The 19,364-nt window shown below is 40.3% G+C and overlaps 1 protein-coding gene across 12 annotated transcripts in view; it reads right to left on the reverse strand.

Annotated features, from left to right (window-relative positions):
• cacna1c (calcium channel, voltage-dependent, L type, alpha 1C subunit) overlaps positions 1-19,364 on the reverse strand; it is a 373,377-nt gene that overhangs the window by 93,119 nt on the left and 260,894 nt on the right. For all 12 annotated transcript variants that reach the window (XM_079552350.1, XM_079552351.1, XM_079552357.1 and 9 more), the window contains 9 exons: positions 16,634-16,835; positions 15,425-15,545; positions 11,642-11,756; positions 11,435-11,552; positions 8,850-8,919; positions 8,509-8,641; positions 6,511-6,640; positions 5,398-5,457; positions 5,221-5,327 (listed from right to left, as the gene is read on the reverse strand). In XM_079552350.1, coding sequence (XP_079408476.1) covers positions 5,221-5,327; positions 5,398-5,457; positions 6,511-6,640; positions 8,509-8,641; positions 8,850-8,919; positions 11,435-11,552; positions 11,642-11,756; positions 15,425-15,545; positions 16,634-16,835 — 1,056 coding nt within the window. The remainder of the gene's footprint in view (positions 1-5,220; positions 5,328-5,397; positions 5,458-6,510; positions 6,641-8,508; positions 8,642-8,849; positions 8,920-11,434; positions 11,553-11,641; positions 11,757-15,424; positions 15,546-16,633; positions 16,836-19,364) is intronic.

A 19,364-nucleotide genomic window follows, 5' to 3' on the forward strand; every position in this document is an offset into this window, starting at 1 on the left:
TGATTAAGAGTTGTTTATGAGGCTAAAATGTCCAGATGTTTTTGTCCACTATAATATGACTAAACAAAAATCAGAAGAAGACGGACGCTGAAGTCATCCAAACGGTTTCACTGCAAAAAGTAATTTACTAGATTAGTTTAGATGTCTCAATTTGAGCATAATAATCACAATTTAGTTGTTTTGACGAGCTAAGATTTAGTCGGGCATTTGACCTAGATCAGGGGTCGTGGAGGCCGATTTTCATCATTGCCAAAACACCCAGTCAGTGTTAATTTCGTCGATAAAATATTTAGTCTTAATTTATATATTTGAGTCTTGGTGTTTATTTTGATGGTGCTTTTAAAATGGACAAACAAATAAGTTCTGTGGTAAGAACAAGCTTCTTCCAGCTGAGACTTTTGGGCAAGGTCAATCCCTACCTACCACCATGCCAACTTGAGAGAGTGGTCCATGTGCTCATAACGTCACAGCTGGATTATTGCAACTCACTATATTACGGCCTGGACCAGTCGTCCATCCGCAGACTCCAGCTAGTCCAGAATGCGGCAGCTCGTCTGCTCACAGGGACCAGACCACAGGAGCACATTACACCTGTGCTTCCCTCTCTCCACTGACTTCCTGTGACTTTTAGAATCCAGTTTAAAATGTTACTGTTTGTTTTTAAATCTCTTCATGACTTGGCACCTTCGTACCTAAAAGACTTGCTGAATTTGCAGACTCCCAGCAGATCATTGAGGTCCTCGGACCAGTTGCTCTTAGACTTTAGCCCACGGTCCAAACGATAAACCAGAGGAGATCGAGCCTTTGCTGTTGCTGGCCCTAAACTCTGGAACTCTCTGCCTCTGCCTCAGAATGGCCTCTACTGTTGACAATTTCAAGTCGTTGTTGAAAACGCATCTCTTTGCACTGGCTTTTAATCCAAGTTGAGCTGGACATTTGATTATGCTGCATTTTATTTTATCTTTTTGTGTCTGTGATTTTGCACTGAATATGGAAAGCACTTTGGGGCAGTACCCTGTTTTTAAATGTGCTATATAAATAAACCTTGACCTTGACCTAATTTTAATCAAAGTGATATTTTTGTGACTAAAATTGGACTAAAACTAAATTAAAAGTTTCTCATGAGACTAAAACTGTGACTAAAATGTCCAGATATTTTAGTCGACTAAAATAAGACTAAATAAAAATGAAAAGGAGAGACTAAAATCATCCAAACTTCTATTGAGCGTCTGAAAGAGCCTCATGTGTAAATTGAACAGGTCTGAGCTTTGTTCATGTGGAGCAGCTCCATGAAGCAGAGGAACAACGATGATTATAATGAAGATTATCAATGCAAAGTCCACTAAATTCGTCTTAAATTTAGTCGACTAAATTTACTTGCAATTTTAGTCGACTAAACCTAGACTAAAATTGAAAAGTTTTTTTTAGACTAAATCTCGACTAAAATTAAATTAAATTTTAGTCAAAAGACTAAGACTAAAAATAAAATATGTTGTCAACAGTAACACTGCACCCAAGGGCTGAACCTCAACACTGTAGCCTAAAGTAAAGAACTATTTTCTGCAAATGCCAAAGTTTTATATCAGTGGTATAAAGTGTCAGGCTTTGGGACCCACCATCCCCCTCGGATGACACGAAGTAATTGTACTTTGTCATATATTGTATAAAATACTCTATTTTCCACTCACGTTTTTGTTGAACAAGCAGTATATTTCCCTTTAAGACTGAAATTATGATCAAAACGACCCAAAAACATTCATTTTAACAGACACAGTTAGTGTTTCCGTGCAGTTTCAGGTGGAAAATATTGAATAAAGGTTCCCTATAGGCTCGCGACCAACTGCCCCAATACACACTAATAGAATCACGAAGAAGAAGCTAACAGGCTAATGGGCAAAGCTAACTGCGGGCTAGCTTCACTTTAAACAGTATTTACAGCCAAGTTTGAGTGAAAACATTATCTCCACTGTGTTATCGGATGTACAGTAACACAATTTTCTGTCAGCGTAGTGTTTACTCTCACGGACCATTAATTAGTTAAAAAAAACCGCAACTTGCAACGACACCTGCAGTTGTTCTTATGGCCTCTAGGGGGAAGAGTCACTTAGTACTGCTTTAACAGCTGCTCTCACCTGTAGGTAAAACAACTTTGTAGTTTTGAGTCTTTGTAGTTCTAAAGTTAGGAGGTGGACTGCTTTCATTGAGATACAGAAATCTCAATCTTTATGGGCATTGATAAAGACTTTTTAGTATTTGCTAAACTGCAACTTTCATGTAAGTCTTTTTTTTCTTTTTTGCATTGAGAACGTAATACTTCCATTTAGAACGAAGTTTACAGTGCAGAACCTTTTTCGATTGAAGGACATTGGATTATTAAACAAACGATTTGGACATTTGAGGAGGAATCAGAGCAGGTCGGTCAGATGTTTGTCATTATGCTAAACTCTGACCGCGTTAGCCGCTAACTGTTGCTGCTGCTTCAAACATCTGCGCTCTCTACAGGTGTTTGTGTTTACATGGTGCGGGGCAGGTGAGGGTGAGGGGGTGAGGTGGGGGGGTGTCCTGTGAGGTGGGGGAGGTGCAGCGCTGGTCTTCCTCTGCGGTAGAATGTTAGCCCACGGTTTGAAGGTTAGCGATGTGGGAATGCCACCATGCCAGTCCGGCGAAATGGAGCAGCCGAGAGTAGCTTTAAAGGAACAGGCCACCGTTTTTCCACACTGAGATATGTTCCTACCTGAGCTTAGACGAGTTGATGCGTACCTGTCTGGTCTTTGTATGTGCGCTCAGTCACACAAAACGACCTAAGATGTTGTTAGCATTTCGCCTCTTCCAATGTATTGCTATGGCCAGGGGCGGGACTGGGACTGAAAAACAGCCCTGGACTCTGAGCAGCCTGGTCCAAATTAGCGTAAATGTGACACTTCCACAAATACATGTTTTAACCTCTTACCACCCGCCTAAACCAAATGCATTCTGTCCTCTTTTGGCTGTGCAACACCTCATTTGAAAGCTAAGACCCACAAAACTGACCTTTTTCCTCACGCTGTTGCTGTGTTGTGTCGCCTTTTGTATGTTTTTTTTTCTTTTTCATTTTTGTCACATTTTTGTTGATTTTTTTGTCACATTTTTGTCACATTTTTGTTGAATTTTTGTCACATTTTTGTTGAATTTTTGTCACATTTTTGTTGAATTTTTGTCACATTTTTGTTGAATTTTTGTCACATTTTTGTTGAATTTTTGTCACATTTTCGTTGAATTTTTGTCACATTTTTGTCCCATTTTTGTCACATTTTTGTTGAATTTTTGTCACATTTTTGTTGAATTTTTGTTGATTTTTTGTCACATTTTTGTCACATTTTTGTCACATTTTTGTCGCATTTTTGTCACATTTTCGTTGAATTTTCGTTGAATTTTTGTCACATTTTTGTCACATTTTTGTTGAATTTTTGTCACATTTTTGTTGAATTTTTGTCCCATTTTTGTTGAATTTTTGTCACATTTTTGTTGAATTTTTATCACATTTTTGTCACATTTTCGTTGAATTTTTGTCACATTTTCGTTGAATTTTTGTCACATTTTTGTTGAATTTTTGTCACATTTTTGTTGAATTTTTGTTGATTTTTTGTCACATTTTTGTCACATTTTTGTCGCATTTTTGTCGCATTTTTGTCACATTTTTGTCCCATTTTTGTTGAATTTTTGTCACATTTTTGTTGAATTTTTGTCCCATTTTTGTTGAATTTTTGTCACATTTTTGTTGAATTTTTATCACATTTTTGTCACATTTTCGTTGAATTTTTGTCACATTTTCGTTGAATTTTTGTCACATTTTTGTTGAATTTTTAAATATTTTTTCTATCATTTTCTGTCCGTGTTTTTCTCATATTTTCATCCTCTTTTTCTCCCTATTTTGATGCTTTTCTTTTTAGCTTTAGATTTGGGTAAAGCTCGGTTGAGGCGGGACCGGTGGCCCTCGAGCCAGTGGCCCTTCTGTGCTCTTCCAGAATGGCCAGTCCGCCCCTGCCTATGGCTCCAAACGGGGTGAGGTTAGAAGCTACCAAGCTCTTCCACGGGCACAAAGACCAGACAGGTACGGATCAACTCGTCTAAGCTCAGGTAAGAACATATCTCAGTGTGGAAGAACGGTGTTCTGTTCCTTTAAGCTCAACAAATCCAATCTCAACAATGGATAAAACAAACTGGGAGGCAATTCATGTTTTCATCTCCAGACTGATGGCGGCCATTTTAGGGATAGGTTTGCCTGAGTCCTCCTAGGAACGCCCCCACCTCCTGGAGACGCCTCCGAGCTTTCGTCACCAGCCGAGTAACCAACCACTGCTCCTCAGCAGAACCCCCTCCCCACTGATGCCACAGACAGCGTGTGGAGGGGGCGTGTCTAAAGGCTCAGAGGTTCTTAAAGAGACAGAGGCCTATTTCAAGACATTCACTACAGCCATTTTGAGAGAGACATTTTACACAAGGTAGTTATTCTAATTTACTGCATTTACAGACCAACAGAAGGTTTGTCATCATTGTAGTGTGATATAGACTGGTGCTATGGGACTGAAAAAAGCAGAATACCCCTCTTTAAGCTCGTAAGTAACACCTTTTTGAGTGACAGTGCAGGATTTTAGTGATGAATACTGTAGGTTTGAGCTCATTCCACACCTTAGGACATGACTGGGACATGTAGAGGGAGGAAAACACTCCGTACAGTCCCTTTAAGTTATCGGTGCCACAATTATCTTGACTGTGCTGCATTTCAAGACAAATCAGACGAACCTTTAACGGGCTAAAACTAAGTTCAGCATTCAGATCTCATTTCTATAGCGCTGGAGAGGATTATATAGGCCACCATCAAAAGATCGCAGTAGGAATAAATGAAACCGTAGCATCAATAGTAACGTAGACAGTTTTTGATTAGAACCAAGTAGATTATTTCGATATTTCCATTTTGCAAACTCTCCAGGACCACAGAAATACCAAATCAAAATAGTGAACGTTTTACACACAGAGGTGAGGGTTTGTAGATATTACGGACTGTTGTTTGTTTTTTTTGACTTACTTTGAGAAGTCTAGACTACCAGGCGTTAGAGAAGGAGAGCGTGGTTGTGGCATGTTAGATAGCAGCTCACCAATCAATCAGTTATCAGCCAATACATGATCAATCAAGGGAGCTAAAGGTCAGCATAGCGTGTGGGAACTCAGAGGGACACTTACTGTATTCCTGATGAAATGAGCGACACACTGACCACCACCAAGTCCAAAATGTTGAAGTAGTTTCGACAAAAAGACCCCTTGTGGAGGAAGGCGCCGTAGGCCGTCATCTGGAGAGGTCACATGGTTAAAAATCGAGGTCGGAAAGGTCACAGAAATGAATGTAAGCTTGATGATTACCTTTAGAATGATCTCAATGGTGAAGAGGCCGGTGAAGACGTGATCTGCATAGCCCAGGATCTGAAACGGTGGACGAGGAGAGGAATGTTTTAGTAACGGTGTCTGTGAACGTGGCCGTGGTTTTAGGTCTGATCCATTCTTGTCTGATCACATTTTTGTCATTTTTTCGTCAATTTTTTATCAATTTTTATCAATTTTTATCAATTATCAATTTTTTTGTCATTTTTTTGTCACATTTTTGTCATTTTTTGTCTTTTTTTTGTCACATTTTTGTCATTTTTTTCTATTTTTTTTATCAATTTTTTGTCGTTTTTTTTTATTTTTTTTGTCACATTTGTGTCACATTTTTTTGTCACATTTTTATCACATTTTTTTGTCACATTTTTGTCATTTTTTTATCACATTTTTGACATTTTTTTTATTTTTTTGTCACATTTGTGTCATTTTTTTGACACATTTTTGTCACATTTTTGTCACATTTTTTATCACATTTTTGTCATTTTTTTGGTCATTTTTTCGTAAATTTTTTACACCATTTTTGTCATTTTTTACCATTTATCTGTCACATTTTTTGTCATTTTTTGACATTTTTTTGTCACATTTTTGTCATTTTTTTTGTCACATTTTTATCAAATTTTTGTCATTTTTTGGACCATTTTTTGTTGATTTCTTGAGACATTTTTGTGACATTTTTGCCACTTTTTTGTCAATGTTTTCTCGCTTTTTTGTCACATTTCCATCCTTGTTTTCGTCTCAGTTTTGTTGCTTTTTCACACCTTTTTTCCAGAAGCTTTTGGACTGGGGTAAAGCCGAACTGGAGAAAATGTAATCGGTTCAGGCGGGAGTTAAGGGGTTAATTGTTCCATTAAAATTATATTACTTTAACTGGTTAATTAAACAATGTTAATGTGAAATTAAATACACAAACAACATTTAAAATTAATACTTCAATGACAAACAGAACCTAAACCAGAACGATCAGCCTGGTTCAGTTCAATCCTTTGCTGTTGTGACTGTTTTGCAAATTAGTATCGATACTTTTTGCCCAATATCGATACTTAAAAAGTAAAATATCGATACTTTGGCATCGATCCGCCCATCCCTACTCCTCACCTGGTTCCTGAACGAGTCGTTTTTGACGGGGTCCTCGGCGGCCAGGCTGATGCTGGACAGCAGGATGAAGAACAGGATCAGGTTGGTGAAGATGTTGTGGTTGACGATTTGATGACACAAAACCCTGAATCTGGAAAACAAGTGAAGCAAAGCACAAATATAGTTTAATTTTATTGCAATATGTTCTAGAATTTTGTGGTGATAAAATTCTTTTATGTAAGGGATAATGTATAGAACGCTGGTCATTATCGGGAAAATAAGTACCGACAGAGGGGGCGAAACAAGACCTGCGTTCTATACATTATCCGCTTATTATTCGGCCATTTGCCAACTGAACACACACAACATAAACTTCGTACGCTTCTATGAAGGTCGAAAGGTTTATTTAATGACTTCAGCGACAAATAGTTCCCAAAAGTTTGCGCGTTGCTCGGCAACGGTTTGCTAGGCTAGAAGCAGCAAGGCTAGCAGCTAGCCTAGCTACTTAGCTGAAGGTGCAGTTGGAGGAATGGAGGTGAATCTCTGGGTAAGTTGAAAGTCAGACTCACGCTAACTTCACGAGCGATTCCCCGACTTCTCTCTCAGTGACGGGACAGATAGTGTCGCTGCTACGTACGCGCGGAGTGATATGAAAGCACCAACTCCGTTACCATTGGCAGCGTCATTATTTTTCTCAGACGTCCTTTATCAGAAAATAATGACCGGTAGAACGTTGGGAAATCCCATTCAAATCAACGGAGCTTCTATTTACTTTGTGAAGAGCCGGATAATATTTGTTTTTAAATGAAAGGTGCGTGGGCGTGGCTTAAAAAGAAGAGCTCGACTGAGGCGCGGTGTCACTGCAACAAGCACTCGGTGCTGACACACACGGCCTCATGCACTTCCTTCAGCATCACCTTCCAGCTCTTACAGAACAAACTATAGACTTTATTGCACTGTGAGTTAAACATTGGCCATGTCCTGAGAGAAAGCTTTGGTATTGAAGAGTGCAGCGCGGAGCAGAAACGAGAGCAAAACAGCAGCATGAGCGCCCCCTCACCCCACACACCCCCCACACCCCCCTCACCCATTGCCACCCTCGCTCCACGGAAAATATTGATCTGTAGCAGGAGTGAAAGTAGCGTTTTTTTCTTGCCGGTTCTATGTCAATGTATATGTGGTGTTTTCCATAACCAGAACTAGCTTCAGTACGGAGATATCAGCTTTTGCATGTACTGTACTGTATATGTAAGAATTTGCAGCATTAATCATGAGCATTTGCATCTATGTTTTTAGATGCCTCCTTTATGTCATGCTTTTCACAACAGGCTAAGTTATTTTGTAAGGCCAACAGGAAGCAGGCAGTTCTTACTAAGCTACTGTACAAACAGGGAAACTTCAGAAACATTTACGTTATTTTGATCAAGGATTACACAGAAATAGATAAACAGAACACATGCAGTAAGAGCCATGAGAGAGCGCGAGGTGTGGATTTGTTCTCTCCTCCGTCTGCAGATAAACAGAGTCTACCGGCCGTGACAGTGTCCCGCAAACGACAATAAAACTCAGTAGAGCCTGGTTTAGCGGCTCCTCATTCTAATGGGACAGCTTTAGAGTGAGGAGCGCATGTGTGACGCTGCAGCTCTGTCCAGTGATGTGTAAAGACGCACAGGGGGGGCTCACGGCCCAAAGCCAAACTGTGGAAGCAGCGCCGTTAGTTCAGGACAGAGGGCAGATCAGACTCTGTCTCTACATCGCAGTTAAGTGGCTAAACTTCAACGCGTTTGAGCCCAATAATATCATGATATTATATAAATCATGTAATATTATAGGCGTCTCCCAGTCACGTGACTAGAAATCCAAGTGTGTTTAGCAACACAAGATCGGGCCCAAAATCTGCAATTGTTTACACCGAGTCGCCGACTACGAGACTTCTTCTTGTTTTGACATATCTATTGAGCACTTCCTCTTACTCTGATTACACTTTATAGTCTTAGTGAATAAATAGAGTTGTCTCACTTGTTGGTGTGGCTGAACACAAAGAAAGCCCTGGCCTCCGGCATCGGCACCGCCTTCTCCTTCAGCTGGATGTCAGAGAGCGGCCGCGGTCTGGGCCCCACGGGCATCTCCGGCTCTTCTTCGTCATCATCTCCTGAGAAAACACACATATACAGATCAAACGTCTTCTCCAACATGTTCTCGCGAATGTTCATCGTCATCTCCTGAGAAAACACACATATACAGATCAAACGTCTTCTCCAACATGTTCTCGCGAATGTTCATCGTCTTGTGCTTTTAACGCCGGGACAGAAAACAACATTTTATATCCTCAGAAAATGGTTACAGTTACAATACATTACCGATGTAATCATTGGCAGGATACGGATTCTTATCTTCATTTTCATCGACAATGTAATCGTCCATGTTGATCTGGGAAGAGAAAGTACAAATATAGTTCATGAGCTCCCTGGAACTGGGTCAAAACAAGTTTTCAACCTTGAGCTTTTAACCTCTTAACCCCCACCGGAAATGAGCACATTTTCTTCATTTTGGCTTTACCCAAATCTGAAAGCTTCTCGAAAAAAGTGTCAAAATAGCGACAAAAATTAGATGAAAAAGTGATGAAAATGTGCGACGAAAATGCAACAAAAAAGAGCAACAGAGAAGTGATGAAAAAGTGACAAATTTAGATGAGTTTTGTAGGTCTTAGCTTTCAAATGAGGTGCTACACTGGCTTAGAGGCTGTAACCTTTTAGATGCACTTTGTTAAAGCAGTACTAAGTAACTTGTTTACCATAATAAATCCTTCCCGTCGTCCCTGTGGGGGTGATACAGGTGTTTATGGGATGAGTGGAGGGTCTTTCATCTCCCCCTGGTGTCTCTGGCCAGAAAACTACAATTGCAACTTCCCTGCCTCTGGGTCGGAGTCACCAATACACACTAATGGAATCACGAAGAAGAAGCTAACAGGCTAACGGGCAAAGCTAACTGTGGGCTAGCGCCGCGTAAACAGTATTTACAGCCAAGTCACAATTCAGTGGCGTTTAAGGTGGGGGTTAAGAGGTTAAAGCGGCATTATGCAACTGTTTATGTGATAAAGAGAGTTGATATTTGTGTGCATTGAACCTTGTAGTGGCCCGGCGGCTGTATGAGTGGTCTCTACAACGCTCCAGGATCGAGTGCAGGTTTTCCGGTCCATCACCTTCCAAACAATGGATCCTGGAGCGATGTAGAGACCACCATGATCGAGAGAAAAGGCGCCACGCTGAGCACTGATACAGCCGCCGGGTCTCAACAAGGTAAAATATGCAGAACTATCAACTTTTCTTCCCATAAAAAGTTCTACTCTTGTGCTACATAATACTGCTTCCACTTTTTGTTACAATAGTAATACCCAGAGGTGGGAGACTCGAGTTACATGACTTGACCAAAGCTCCGAAAAGACTTGACTTGGGACTTGCTGTTTGTGACTCGAGACTTAACTTGGACTTGAGGCCAGTGACTCTCAATGACTCGCTGTGACTTTATAGTTATTATTTATTTGAGTGAAACTGTCGAAAGATCAGGATTAATTTCATAAAAGCGGCGCATCTTTGTTTACATTATGGTGATTATCCACATGCGTGTTCGGTTTCCAGACACAGCACTGCTAATCAATACAGCGCGAATAGACAGGAGGAAATACCACGTGTTTCTTTGGATGCATTAAAAGTTTTGTAAAGACAGTGAAGAGGAGGAGATTTACGGACAGGAAAACGTTTGAAACAATGTTCTGGACCGACAGCGCAGACGGAGCCTCCAGAACCACCATGTCAGAGCTGATTCATCTACAGGAATCTTGGGGCTTTTTAAAGTTTTAATTCATTCACACAAAGTTTACAGCATTTAGAGGTCAATTTACACATCCACACACAGCCCAGTGACAGCGGGACTGAAGGGAATCTACTCTGAGCAGGGGCGAATCCGAGTATACAGGGGCTGGGGCAGTACAGGGGAACCACTGCACTGCAAAAAGTAATTAACTAGATCAGTATAAACATCTCAATTTGAGCATAATAATCCAAATTTTAGTTGTTTTGACTGGTTAAGAAGTTCTTGGGCATTTGTCCTGGATTATTTCACTTGTTCTGAGATGTTTCTGACTCGTTTCGATACATTTCGTCCTTATTTCAGGTCATTTTCTTTGCCAATGGGGAAAGAAAATTGGTCTTATCTCATTGGCGATTTTACTTTCTTATTTCAGGCGAGATTTACCCTAGAACTGGTCTGAAATGTCCTCAAACAAGCAAAGGAAACTCGGTCCGATCAGGAAAAGTGTCTAAATGAGTGAAAACCGCTCAAAACAAGAAACATTTCCTCAATTCAAGTCATTTAAGACAATGCTTGATATTCACTTTTTGTAGTGTGACAGAAAAACTGCCAGAAACAAATGTTATTTTATATTTATGTTTCAGACTGAAGGGAAAAGCAGCTCATATTTAAAATACTATATTCCATATTTTTTAGTCGCCCTTCCCCGGGCCCCCTTCCTTAAAATGCTGTCCCGGTCATTTTGTACGTAGACTGTAGCATTTAAAATATTTATAGTTTGAATTTTTTGGAGATTAAATATTAATTAGACTTTAAATCCAAATCCATGAGATTTTAAAAAGTTTGATTTTAGCCTAAATGTTCAAAATCGCTGTATCTTGAGAAAACACTTGTTATTTTCAAGATGAAACACATTTTGAAAAGTCGACACGCTGGCGTTTGTGACTTGAGGGGACTCGCCGGCTAAAGCTAAGACTTGACTTGACTTGACCCCATGACCGATTGACTTGGACTTGCATTCAGTGACTTACTCCCACCTCTGGTAAAACCACACGATTAAAACCTGAATACTGTAAACATTTGACAACGAGCCGCTTTGTCAGGTAGTTTTGTCAGAGTCAGAGTGTTCATAAACCTTGGTGGCGTTGTTGGTCTCTCCGTCAGTGGTGATGGATTTCAGCTCGATCTTTTCTTTCTTCTCTTCCTCCAGAGGCGGCTTCTCGTTTTTATGGCACTTTTCAGGACTGGTCATTCTGAAATAAAACACAAAGTAGACGGTTAGAAACACGTATGTAAAGGCGTTTCGAGTTTTAAATCCCTGTGTTTGTGAGCGTTTCATTACCGGGCCAGCTTCTTCCTCTCCTTCTCTTCCTCCTCCTCTTTCTGAGCAGACGTGAGGCTCTCGGCGTCCGCCAAGTTGTCCACAGCGATGGCCAAGAAGACGTTCAGGAGGATGTCTGGTGTTTTGTCAAGCATTTTTCGCTAAATGATGATAATCAACTACGCATCGATAGGCTCGAGCAGTGAGTAAAGATCGAGAGTCACTGACAAACAAAAAAAATAACACTTGGATTTAAAACCAACCTGACCTAGTTCATTATTACTTGATTAATACTTTATTCTGGACATAATATACGCTCCACATGCAAACAACAAGAATAAACATGATATTTTTTGCATTCATTTGGTGAATAAACAGTTGGTGAACTAGTAGCTACCCATGAATTATGTTTTTGAACCAAATCCTCATAACACAACTTTTCTAAATCTGCATTCTGCTAAAAACTCTTTCTAATGAGAGGTTGAACAAACAGCAATGTAATAATTTTGTTTTATCACTCTGTGGTGGATTAGCCATTACTGTACGAGAAGTGGGCGGGGCCTGTGTCTGACACAGAGCTGCATTAAACAGAGCAGACCTAAATTATAGACTTTTAAAACAATGTAATACTGTAATACTACACACACATGATGAATATTTGCAAGATAGATACAAACGGGGAAGTCTGGTCCATTTCTAAAAGCACTTCTTTGTTTTGGCCACAAACCTAAAACTCTGTCCTCTTTAAACCCTGGTGCTCAGACGACAAAGATGATTTCTTTGAGACTTTTCATCTCTGCTGTGATACAGTATTTCTGATCCAATGGCCACTGGCTGCTCTGCTTTGCGACGATGACACTAGAGGCCGCCATTGCTGTAGTACCTCCATATCGCCGCTGGTCCCCCATTGGAAAGCATTGGACTTGAGACACATGAGAAACAACTTTAGAGCCTGGTCCCTAGTTTTCTTAAACTTCCTACAGCTGGATATTCCTCCTGTGATAACACTGGGTTAGTTACAATTAAAGGGACCAGGCTGGTTTTTGTAACAATAATGTTTGAAGGTTAGTGCTAGATCGTCTGCTCCGGAGGGACAGTCTGCTGTGAAAACGTGAGATATCATGACACAAATTAAGGTTAGGGAAATGGTTAACCTCTTAACTCCCGCCTGAACCGAGAGGATCTTTTTCCTCACGTCATCAGATTTTTTTTCCAAAATTTTTTGTTGGGTATTCAACTCATTTGTTTTTCACATTTTGTCACATTTTTGTAATTTTTTCGTCAATTTTTTCGTCACATTTTTGTCACATTTTTATCACATTTTTGTCATTTTTCCGTCAACTTTGAATCCATTTTTTGTCACATTTTTGTCATTTTTTTAAATCATTTTTTGTCATTTTTTTGTCACATTTTTGACATTTTTTCATCAATTTTTTTGTCATTTTTTTGTCATTTATTTATCAATTTTTTGTGACATTTTTGTGACATTTTTGCCACTTTTTCATCAATTTTTCGTCACTTTTTTGTCACATTTCCATCATTGTTTTCGTCTCAGTTTTGTTGCTATTTTCACAGCTTTTTTCCAGAAGCTTTTGGATTGGGGTAAAAGCCAAACTGGAGAAACTGTGCTCGGTTCAGGTGGGAGTTAAGGGGTTAACTTTAAGGATTAGGATTAGGATTAGGATTATTTGTATTTTTAGACAAACCAACTCATAGATCTATACAAAATCACAGCAGACCGTCCCTCCGGAGCACACGATCTAGCACTAACCATGTTTGAAATCTTGTACTTAATGAGGGCCGGACTGTTAGCATTGGAGCAGCGCGAGCTACACGTCACGCAAGGGCGGAGTCTACGGTGAAGATCCCGCCCTTATGCCCTTTTTAGGAACATGCTTCATCAGAGCTGGGGAGGAGGAGTCTGTAAATCCGCCATGATTTCCCCCTTAAACATGGTCATTGTGGTAAACGGGGAGGAGTTTATAGTTTTATATATACAGTCTCTGATCCAGACCCATAAATCCCACCATAATTCCCCTCCACCATAAGACTCGTGAACAAAAAACAGGTCTCTACAGCTTAGTTACAGACTCATGGATGTGATCTGCTCTTGCACTGTGTGGTGTGTCCACAGTTAGATCCGCTGCTATATCACCCCATCACTTTATCACTTTACACGCCTGCACATCTGTAAATGCAATCCCGCTGTGTTCAAAGTCACATTGTTGTTGTCTTACCATATGTCACTTTTCATTTGATCTCATTTATTTAATAGTCTTAATGCATGCCCCATACCCTTCACTACAAAAAGTGAATATCAAGCATCGGCTTAAATGACTTGAATTGAGGAAATGTTTCTTGTTTCGAGCGGTTTTCACTCATTTAGACACTTTTCCTGATCGGACCGAGTTTGCTTTGCTTGTTTGAGGACATTTCAGACCAGTTCTAGGGTAAATCTCGCTTGAAATAAGAAAGTGAAATCGCCAAAGAGATAAGACCAAGTTTTTAGACCAAGAAAATGACCTGAAATAAGGACGAAACGTATCGAAACAAGTTGAGAAAAAATGGACGAAAAAGTGATAAGAATTCGACCAAAAAATGCGAATAATTTGACGAAAAATTGACAAAAAATTGACGAAAAAGATGCGAATAATTTGACAAAAAATTGACAAAAAAGTGACAAAAAATTGACAAAAAATGTGAATAATTTGACGAAAAAGTGACAAAAAATTGACAAAAAATTGACAAAAAATGGAGGAAAAAATGCGAATAATTTGACGAAAAAGTGACTTGACTTGAGGAAATGTTTCTTGTTTTGAGCGGTTTTCACTCATTTAGACACTTTTCCTGATTGGACCGAGTTTGCTTTGCTTGTTTGAGGACATTTCAGACCAGTTCTAGGGTAAATCTCGCTTGAAATAAGAAAGTAAAATCGCCAATGACATAAGACCAATTTTCTTTCCCCATTGGCAAAGAAAATGACCTGAAATAAGGACGAAATGTATCGAAACGAGTCAGAAACATCTCAGAACAAGTGAAATAATCCAGGACAAATGCCCAACAACTTCTTAACTCGTCAGAACAACTAAAATTTGTATTATTGTGCTCAGATTGAGATGTTTATACTGATCTAGTTAGTTACTTTTTGCAGTGTTATAGTTTTTTTAGCTTATTTTTCATCTTACTCTGTGTTATATGTTTATGTAGCACATCAGCACTTAGAAAAAATCCTAGTTTGTGAACCTCTTCTCAAACCATGGCAATAAAACCTATTCTGATTCATTGTCCATCCATCCATCCATCCATCTTCTTCCACTTGTCCGTTGCCGGGTCGTGGGGGCAGCTGTTGGAGTTGCCCAAATCACATTGCACCAGCCCCTTATGGCTCCTCCTGCAGGTGGTGGGTCCACAGAAGGACGGCCTCACGGTTCTAACCGGGCTCTGATTCAATGTATAACTATCAAATCAGATTCTTATGCTTCAGTTTGTATCTGTCTGTAGAGAAGCAACCTTCAGTTGAGTTAATTCCCTCTTTATTATTAAAACAAGGCCCATCGCACACTCAGGGAGCCTACGTCCAAGATATATCTATTCAACAGAGCCTTCTTCAGACATTCTTTTTTGAACCACAGCACAAACCCTCTTTATTCCCATGAATACATTTTGCAGCCCTAATTGTACACCACAATAAGTCTGGGGAAGTCCAAACTTTTTTCCACCGAGGGCCGCCTGGTGAAGTGTACACGCAGTTGGGCACCGCTGAGCTATATATAGAGTAAATGTATCTGCTATAAGGTAGGATACAGTTTCCGCAGATGAAGAGGATGATGAAGTAGATGCAGACCAACATCCCGGGGAAGGACGGTCCCCCGTACGCCATGATGCCATCGTACATGACGGAGTTCCAGTCCTCTCCGGTCAGGATCTGTAAAGAAAGGGAAGAGGATCAAATTGTTGCTGGAGTATTTTTGTTATGGACTAGAAGTGAGTGTTATTGATCCAAATATGCGAGTAGGCAGTGAGAGCACACGCTGGATTTGGAGAAAGTACGACGACTTGGACGCAGAAACAAAACAAAAGATCTCTGGCGTCTCCAAAGAAAATGCCATTGCATTGTATTGTATTGTAAGATTTTATTCGGACCATAAACAAAACATAAAAACACAAACTCATACGAACTCAAAATACAGCCTTTAGTTTTACCTTTTGTACATTTTAAACGAGGTTGTCCGAAAAGGAGTGGGGGGAAGTAAACACTCATTTAGTCCCACCCCTTTTGAGTACTGTCAGTCTCTTGTTCTATTTACTTTTTAGGCTTCCTTAAAACAATAATTTGAGCCCTGTGATCTAAATCAAGTTGTCATATACAGTGTGAATACTATAAACCAATCAACATCAGGTTTACAACAGCTGAACATGAAAAGTCAGAGATTTTCTTCCGATCCTTAGAGAAAATCCATTCTTTGTATTGATGTTTAAACTGTCTGACATATGGACATGGTTTGACGTCTACGTGTAGTTTATTCCATATTTTAGGAGCACAAACGGACACACACAAACTGTTTCTGGATGTCCGGGCATGGGCAGTTTTAAAGTGATCCAAGCCCCTTAAATTATATTTTCCTGCTCTTTCAGAAATCAACTGCTGAGTTTTTTTGAGGTAGTTGCTTATTTTTAGCTTTGTACATTAACTGAGCTGTTTTAAAAGTGATCATGTCATGTGAAGTTTTAGAGTCTTGGCTTTAATAAACAGTGGATTGGTCTCGGTAACCAGCGTTATAAATGGTTCTTTTTGCTCTTTTTTGAAGGATGAATATTGGTTGTAAAGTAGTTTTATAATTATTACCCCAAATTTCAGCACAATATGTCAAGTAAGGCGAGAGAAGAGAGCCATAAATACAAAACCTTCACTGAAGTCAATCAAAGGTATTAAAAAAAAAAACCGATACCGTCCCGTCTCCGCAGTACTGCATGAAGAAGAGTATTTGGAGTATTTGGAGTATTCGGAGTTACCTGAAACACGGTGAGCAGGGACTGGGGGAAGTTATCGAACGTGCTCCGCCGGGTTTCGTCAAAGTTGAACTTCCCCCCGAAGAGCTGCATCCCCAGGAGAGAGAAGATGATGATGAAGAGGAAGAGCAGCAGCAGCAGGGACGCGATGGAGCGCACGGAGTTGAGCAGCGAAGCCACCAGGTTGGAGAGGGAGTTCCAGTATCTACGAGACAGACATTCACGTCAGTCATGATGACGGTGCTGCTAAAGTCAGGGCAGGGGGCGGCACGCTGGCTCTGGAGGGACCATTTCCTTCATCGCCAAAAGACCAACGGCCGGAGTAAAGCATCGCTCTCTACAAATGCCAGCATTGTACATCATATATGGCCTAACAGGAGTGAGAACAGTCTTTTTCACATAAGAATTTTAACAGACATTTGATCTATGATTTGTGTAATAATATTTCTCAATATCATCTTGAGCCAGAGAGTCGGTAACACTTTATAATAAGGTTACATGAAGTCATGCTGTGAGGAAGCTGGGGTTGAAATGGGCAGGCAGACTTAACAAAGTAAGAGTTCTCATCAGACATTTATTGCTCACGCAAACGGAACTTCTCTGACACACAGATACAAAATGGCCCCCATGACTAGAAGCAGTCAGGTTTTATACTTCCTCCTAATGGGAAAGGACCTCCCACCAGAAAGTACCATTAGCTCAACGGGTAAGTTCTACATGAACGTTCAGCAGGCAAGTTATTAACATTTGACATAATATGAAATGATATGTGTTCAAATCAAAACAAAGACAAAATACAAAATCATAAAAAAAGGAAACACAAAGCAAAGTTAAACCGGTTTCCCCCTGCCACATGGTCCAGCCTAAGATTTTAAAATGGCCGACAAAGACCACACCCCTTCCTTTCTTCCCACCAGGTGATCCAGGTAAATGTCTGAGGAAATGAATAAACAAAGTTTTAAAAGGACAATGTGATAATTATTAACTTATACATGAATCTGAGGGTTATTGTTGGCTGGTGTTTATTGCAAATGAAACAAACAAAGCAAAATAACAAACACACACAATAGGACAAACCCACTTTTGTCACACATGCACAAAATAATGCATGATTTCATGATGTATTCCTGCATATCATGACTCATCATGAGTTGACATGACTCTTTCATAGATGACTTCATGCATGAACTAATTAAGTAACTACTGTCACATCTTAGAATCATGACATATATAATCACATTTACATTTTTTAACAAAAACATGAACTAATCATGATTTTGAAGTTTATGCATGAATATCATCATCATATCATTTTTAAATTTTACCTTAATACAATATTTACTGCTGTAATGAACTCATCATTAGCTAATCCTCAGTTCATTCATAAATTCATGATGATGCGTCGCCTGTACTAAAGTGATGCACTTTAATGCATTGGACAATAATCAATGTGTTTATTGGAAAAAACAAACACAAATATCAAAGACATTATCATTTATAAGAACGCCATTGCTATTTCGTTATACGTTCAAGTCATTTCCAGACTCAACTTCCAGCCCCTGTTAAAGATGTTATAGAAGTAAACACAGTCTCTACATTTAAAACTGGGCTCAAAATGTACCTCTTCAAATCAGCTTCTGGTCAGGTCAGAGATAAAGCTCTAAACTACAGCTTAAAGCAGGGGTGTCCAAACTTTTTTAATGGGGGGCCGCATACTGAAGCGTACACAGGGTGAAGGGCCATAAATCGGTGGTTAGTGCCGCAAAACCTTTGACTAGCAGAGGTTTAAATTGCGCCCCACACCTTTATTTCTGCTCAAAACCTCAATGCCAGCTCTGTTTGGTTAGAATTGTGTAGAATTATTACATTTCAAATAAAAAGGACTATCTCTGATGATGTGTCCCGATTCAGCAAGAAGGCAGAGGGTCACCAAAAATTCGTCTGAGGGCCGCATTTGGCCCCCGTGCCGCACTTTGGACCCCCCTGGCTTAAAGCAAAGCTGCCGTAGGAGGAACACTGCTATGGGAACTACAGGCTCTCCTCTCGCTCTTCTTACTGCAGATACTTTCTTTTAATTATGATACAACATTTCCTTTGTCTGTTGTCTGTTCACCTCTACTGCCACCTCTCTGTTTCAGATGTCCTTCAGCCCCCTTCTACCCTACAGGGACTGGACAACGAGAACTGAAGCTCCCACAAGGACTGGTCGTTCTTCTGCTGGTCGTTCTTCTGCTGGTCGTTCTTCTGCTGGTCGTTCTTCTGCTGGTCGTTCTTCTGCTGGTCGTTCCTCTGCTGGTCGTTCTTCTGCTGGTCGTTCTTCTGCTGGTCGTTCTTCTGCTGGTCGTTCTTCTGCTGGTCGTTCTTCTGCTGGTCGTTCTTCTGCTGGTCGTTCTTCTGCTGGTCGTTCTTCTGCTGGTCGTTCTTCTGCTGGTCGTTCTTCTGCTGGTCGTTCTTCTGCTGGTCGTTCTTCTGCTGGTCGTTCCTCTGCTGGTCGTTCTTCTGCTGGTCGTTCTTCTGCTGGTCGTTCTTCTGCTGGTCGTTCTTCTGCTGGTCGTTCCTCTGCTGGTCGTTCTTCTGCTGGTCGTTCTTCTGCTGGTCGTTCTTCTGCTGGTCGTTCCTCTGCTGGTCGTTCTTCTGCTGGTCGTTCTTCTGCTGGTCGTTCTTCTGCTGGTCGTTCTTCTGCTGGTCGTTCTTCTGCTGGTCGTTCTTCTGCTGGTCGTTCTTCTGCTTGTCG

This window comes from Gobius niger, assembly GCF_951799975.1.
Source record: "Gobius niger genome assembly, chromosome: 2".
Taxonomy (NCBI): Eukaryota; Metazoa; Chordata; class Actinopteri; order Gobiiformes; family Gobiidae; genus Gobius; species Gobius niger.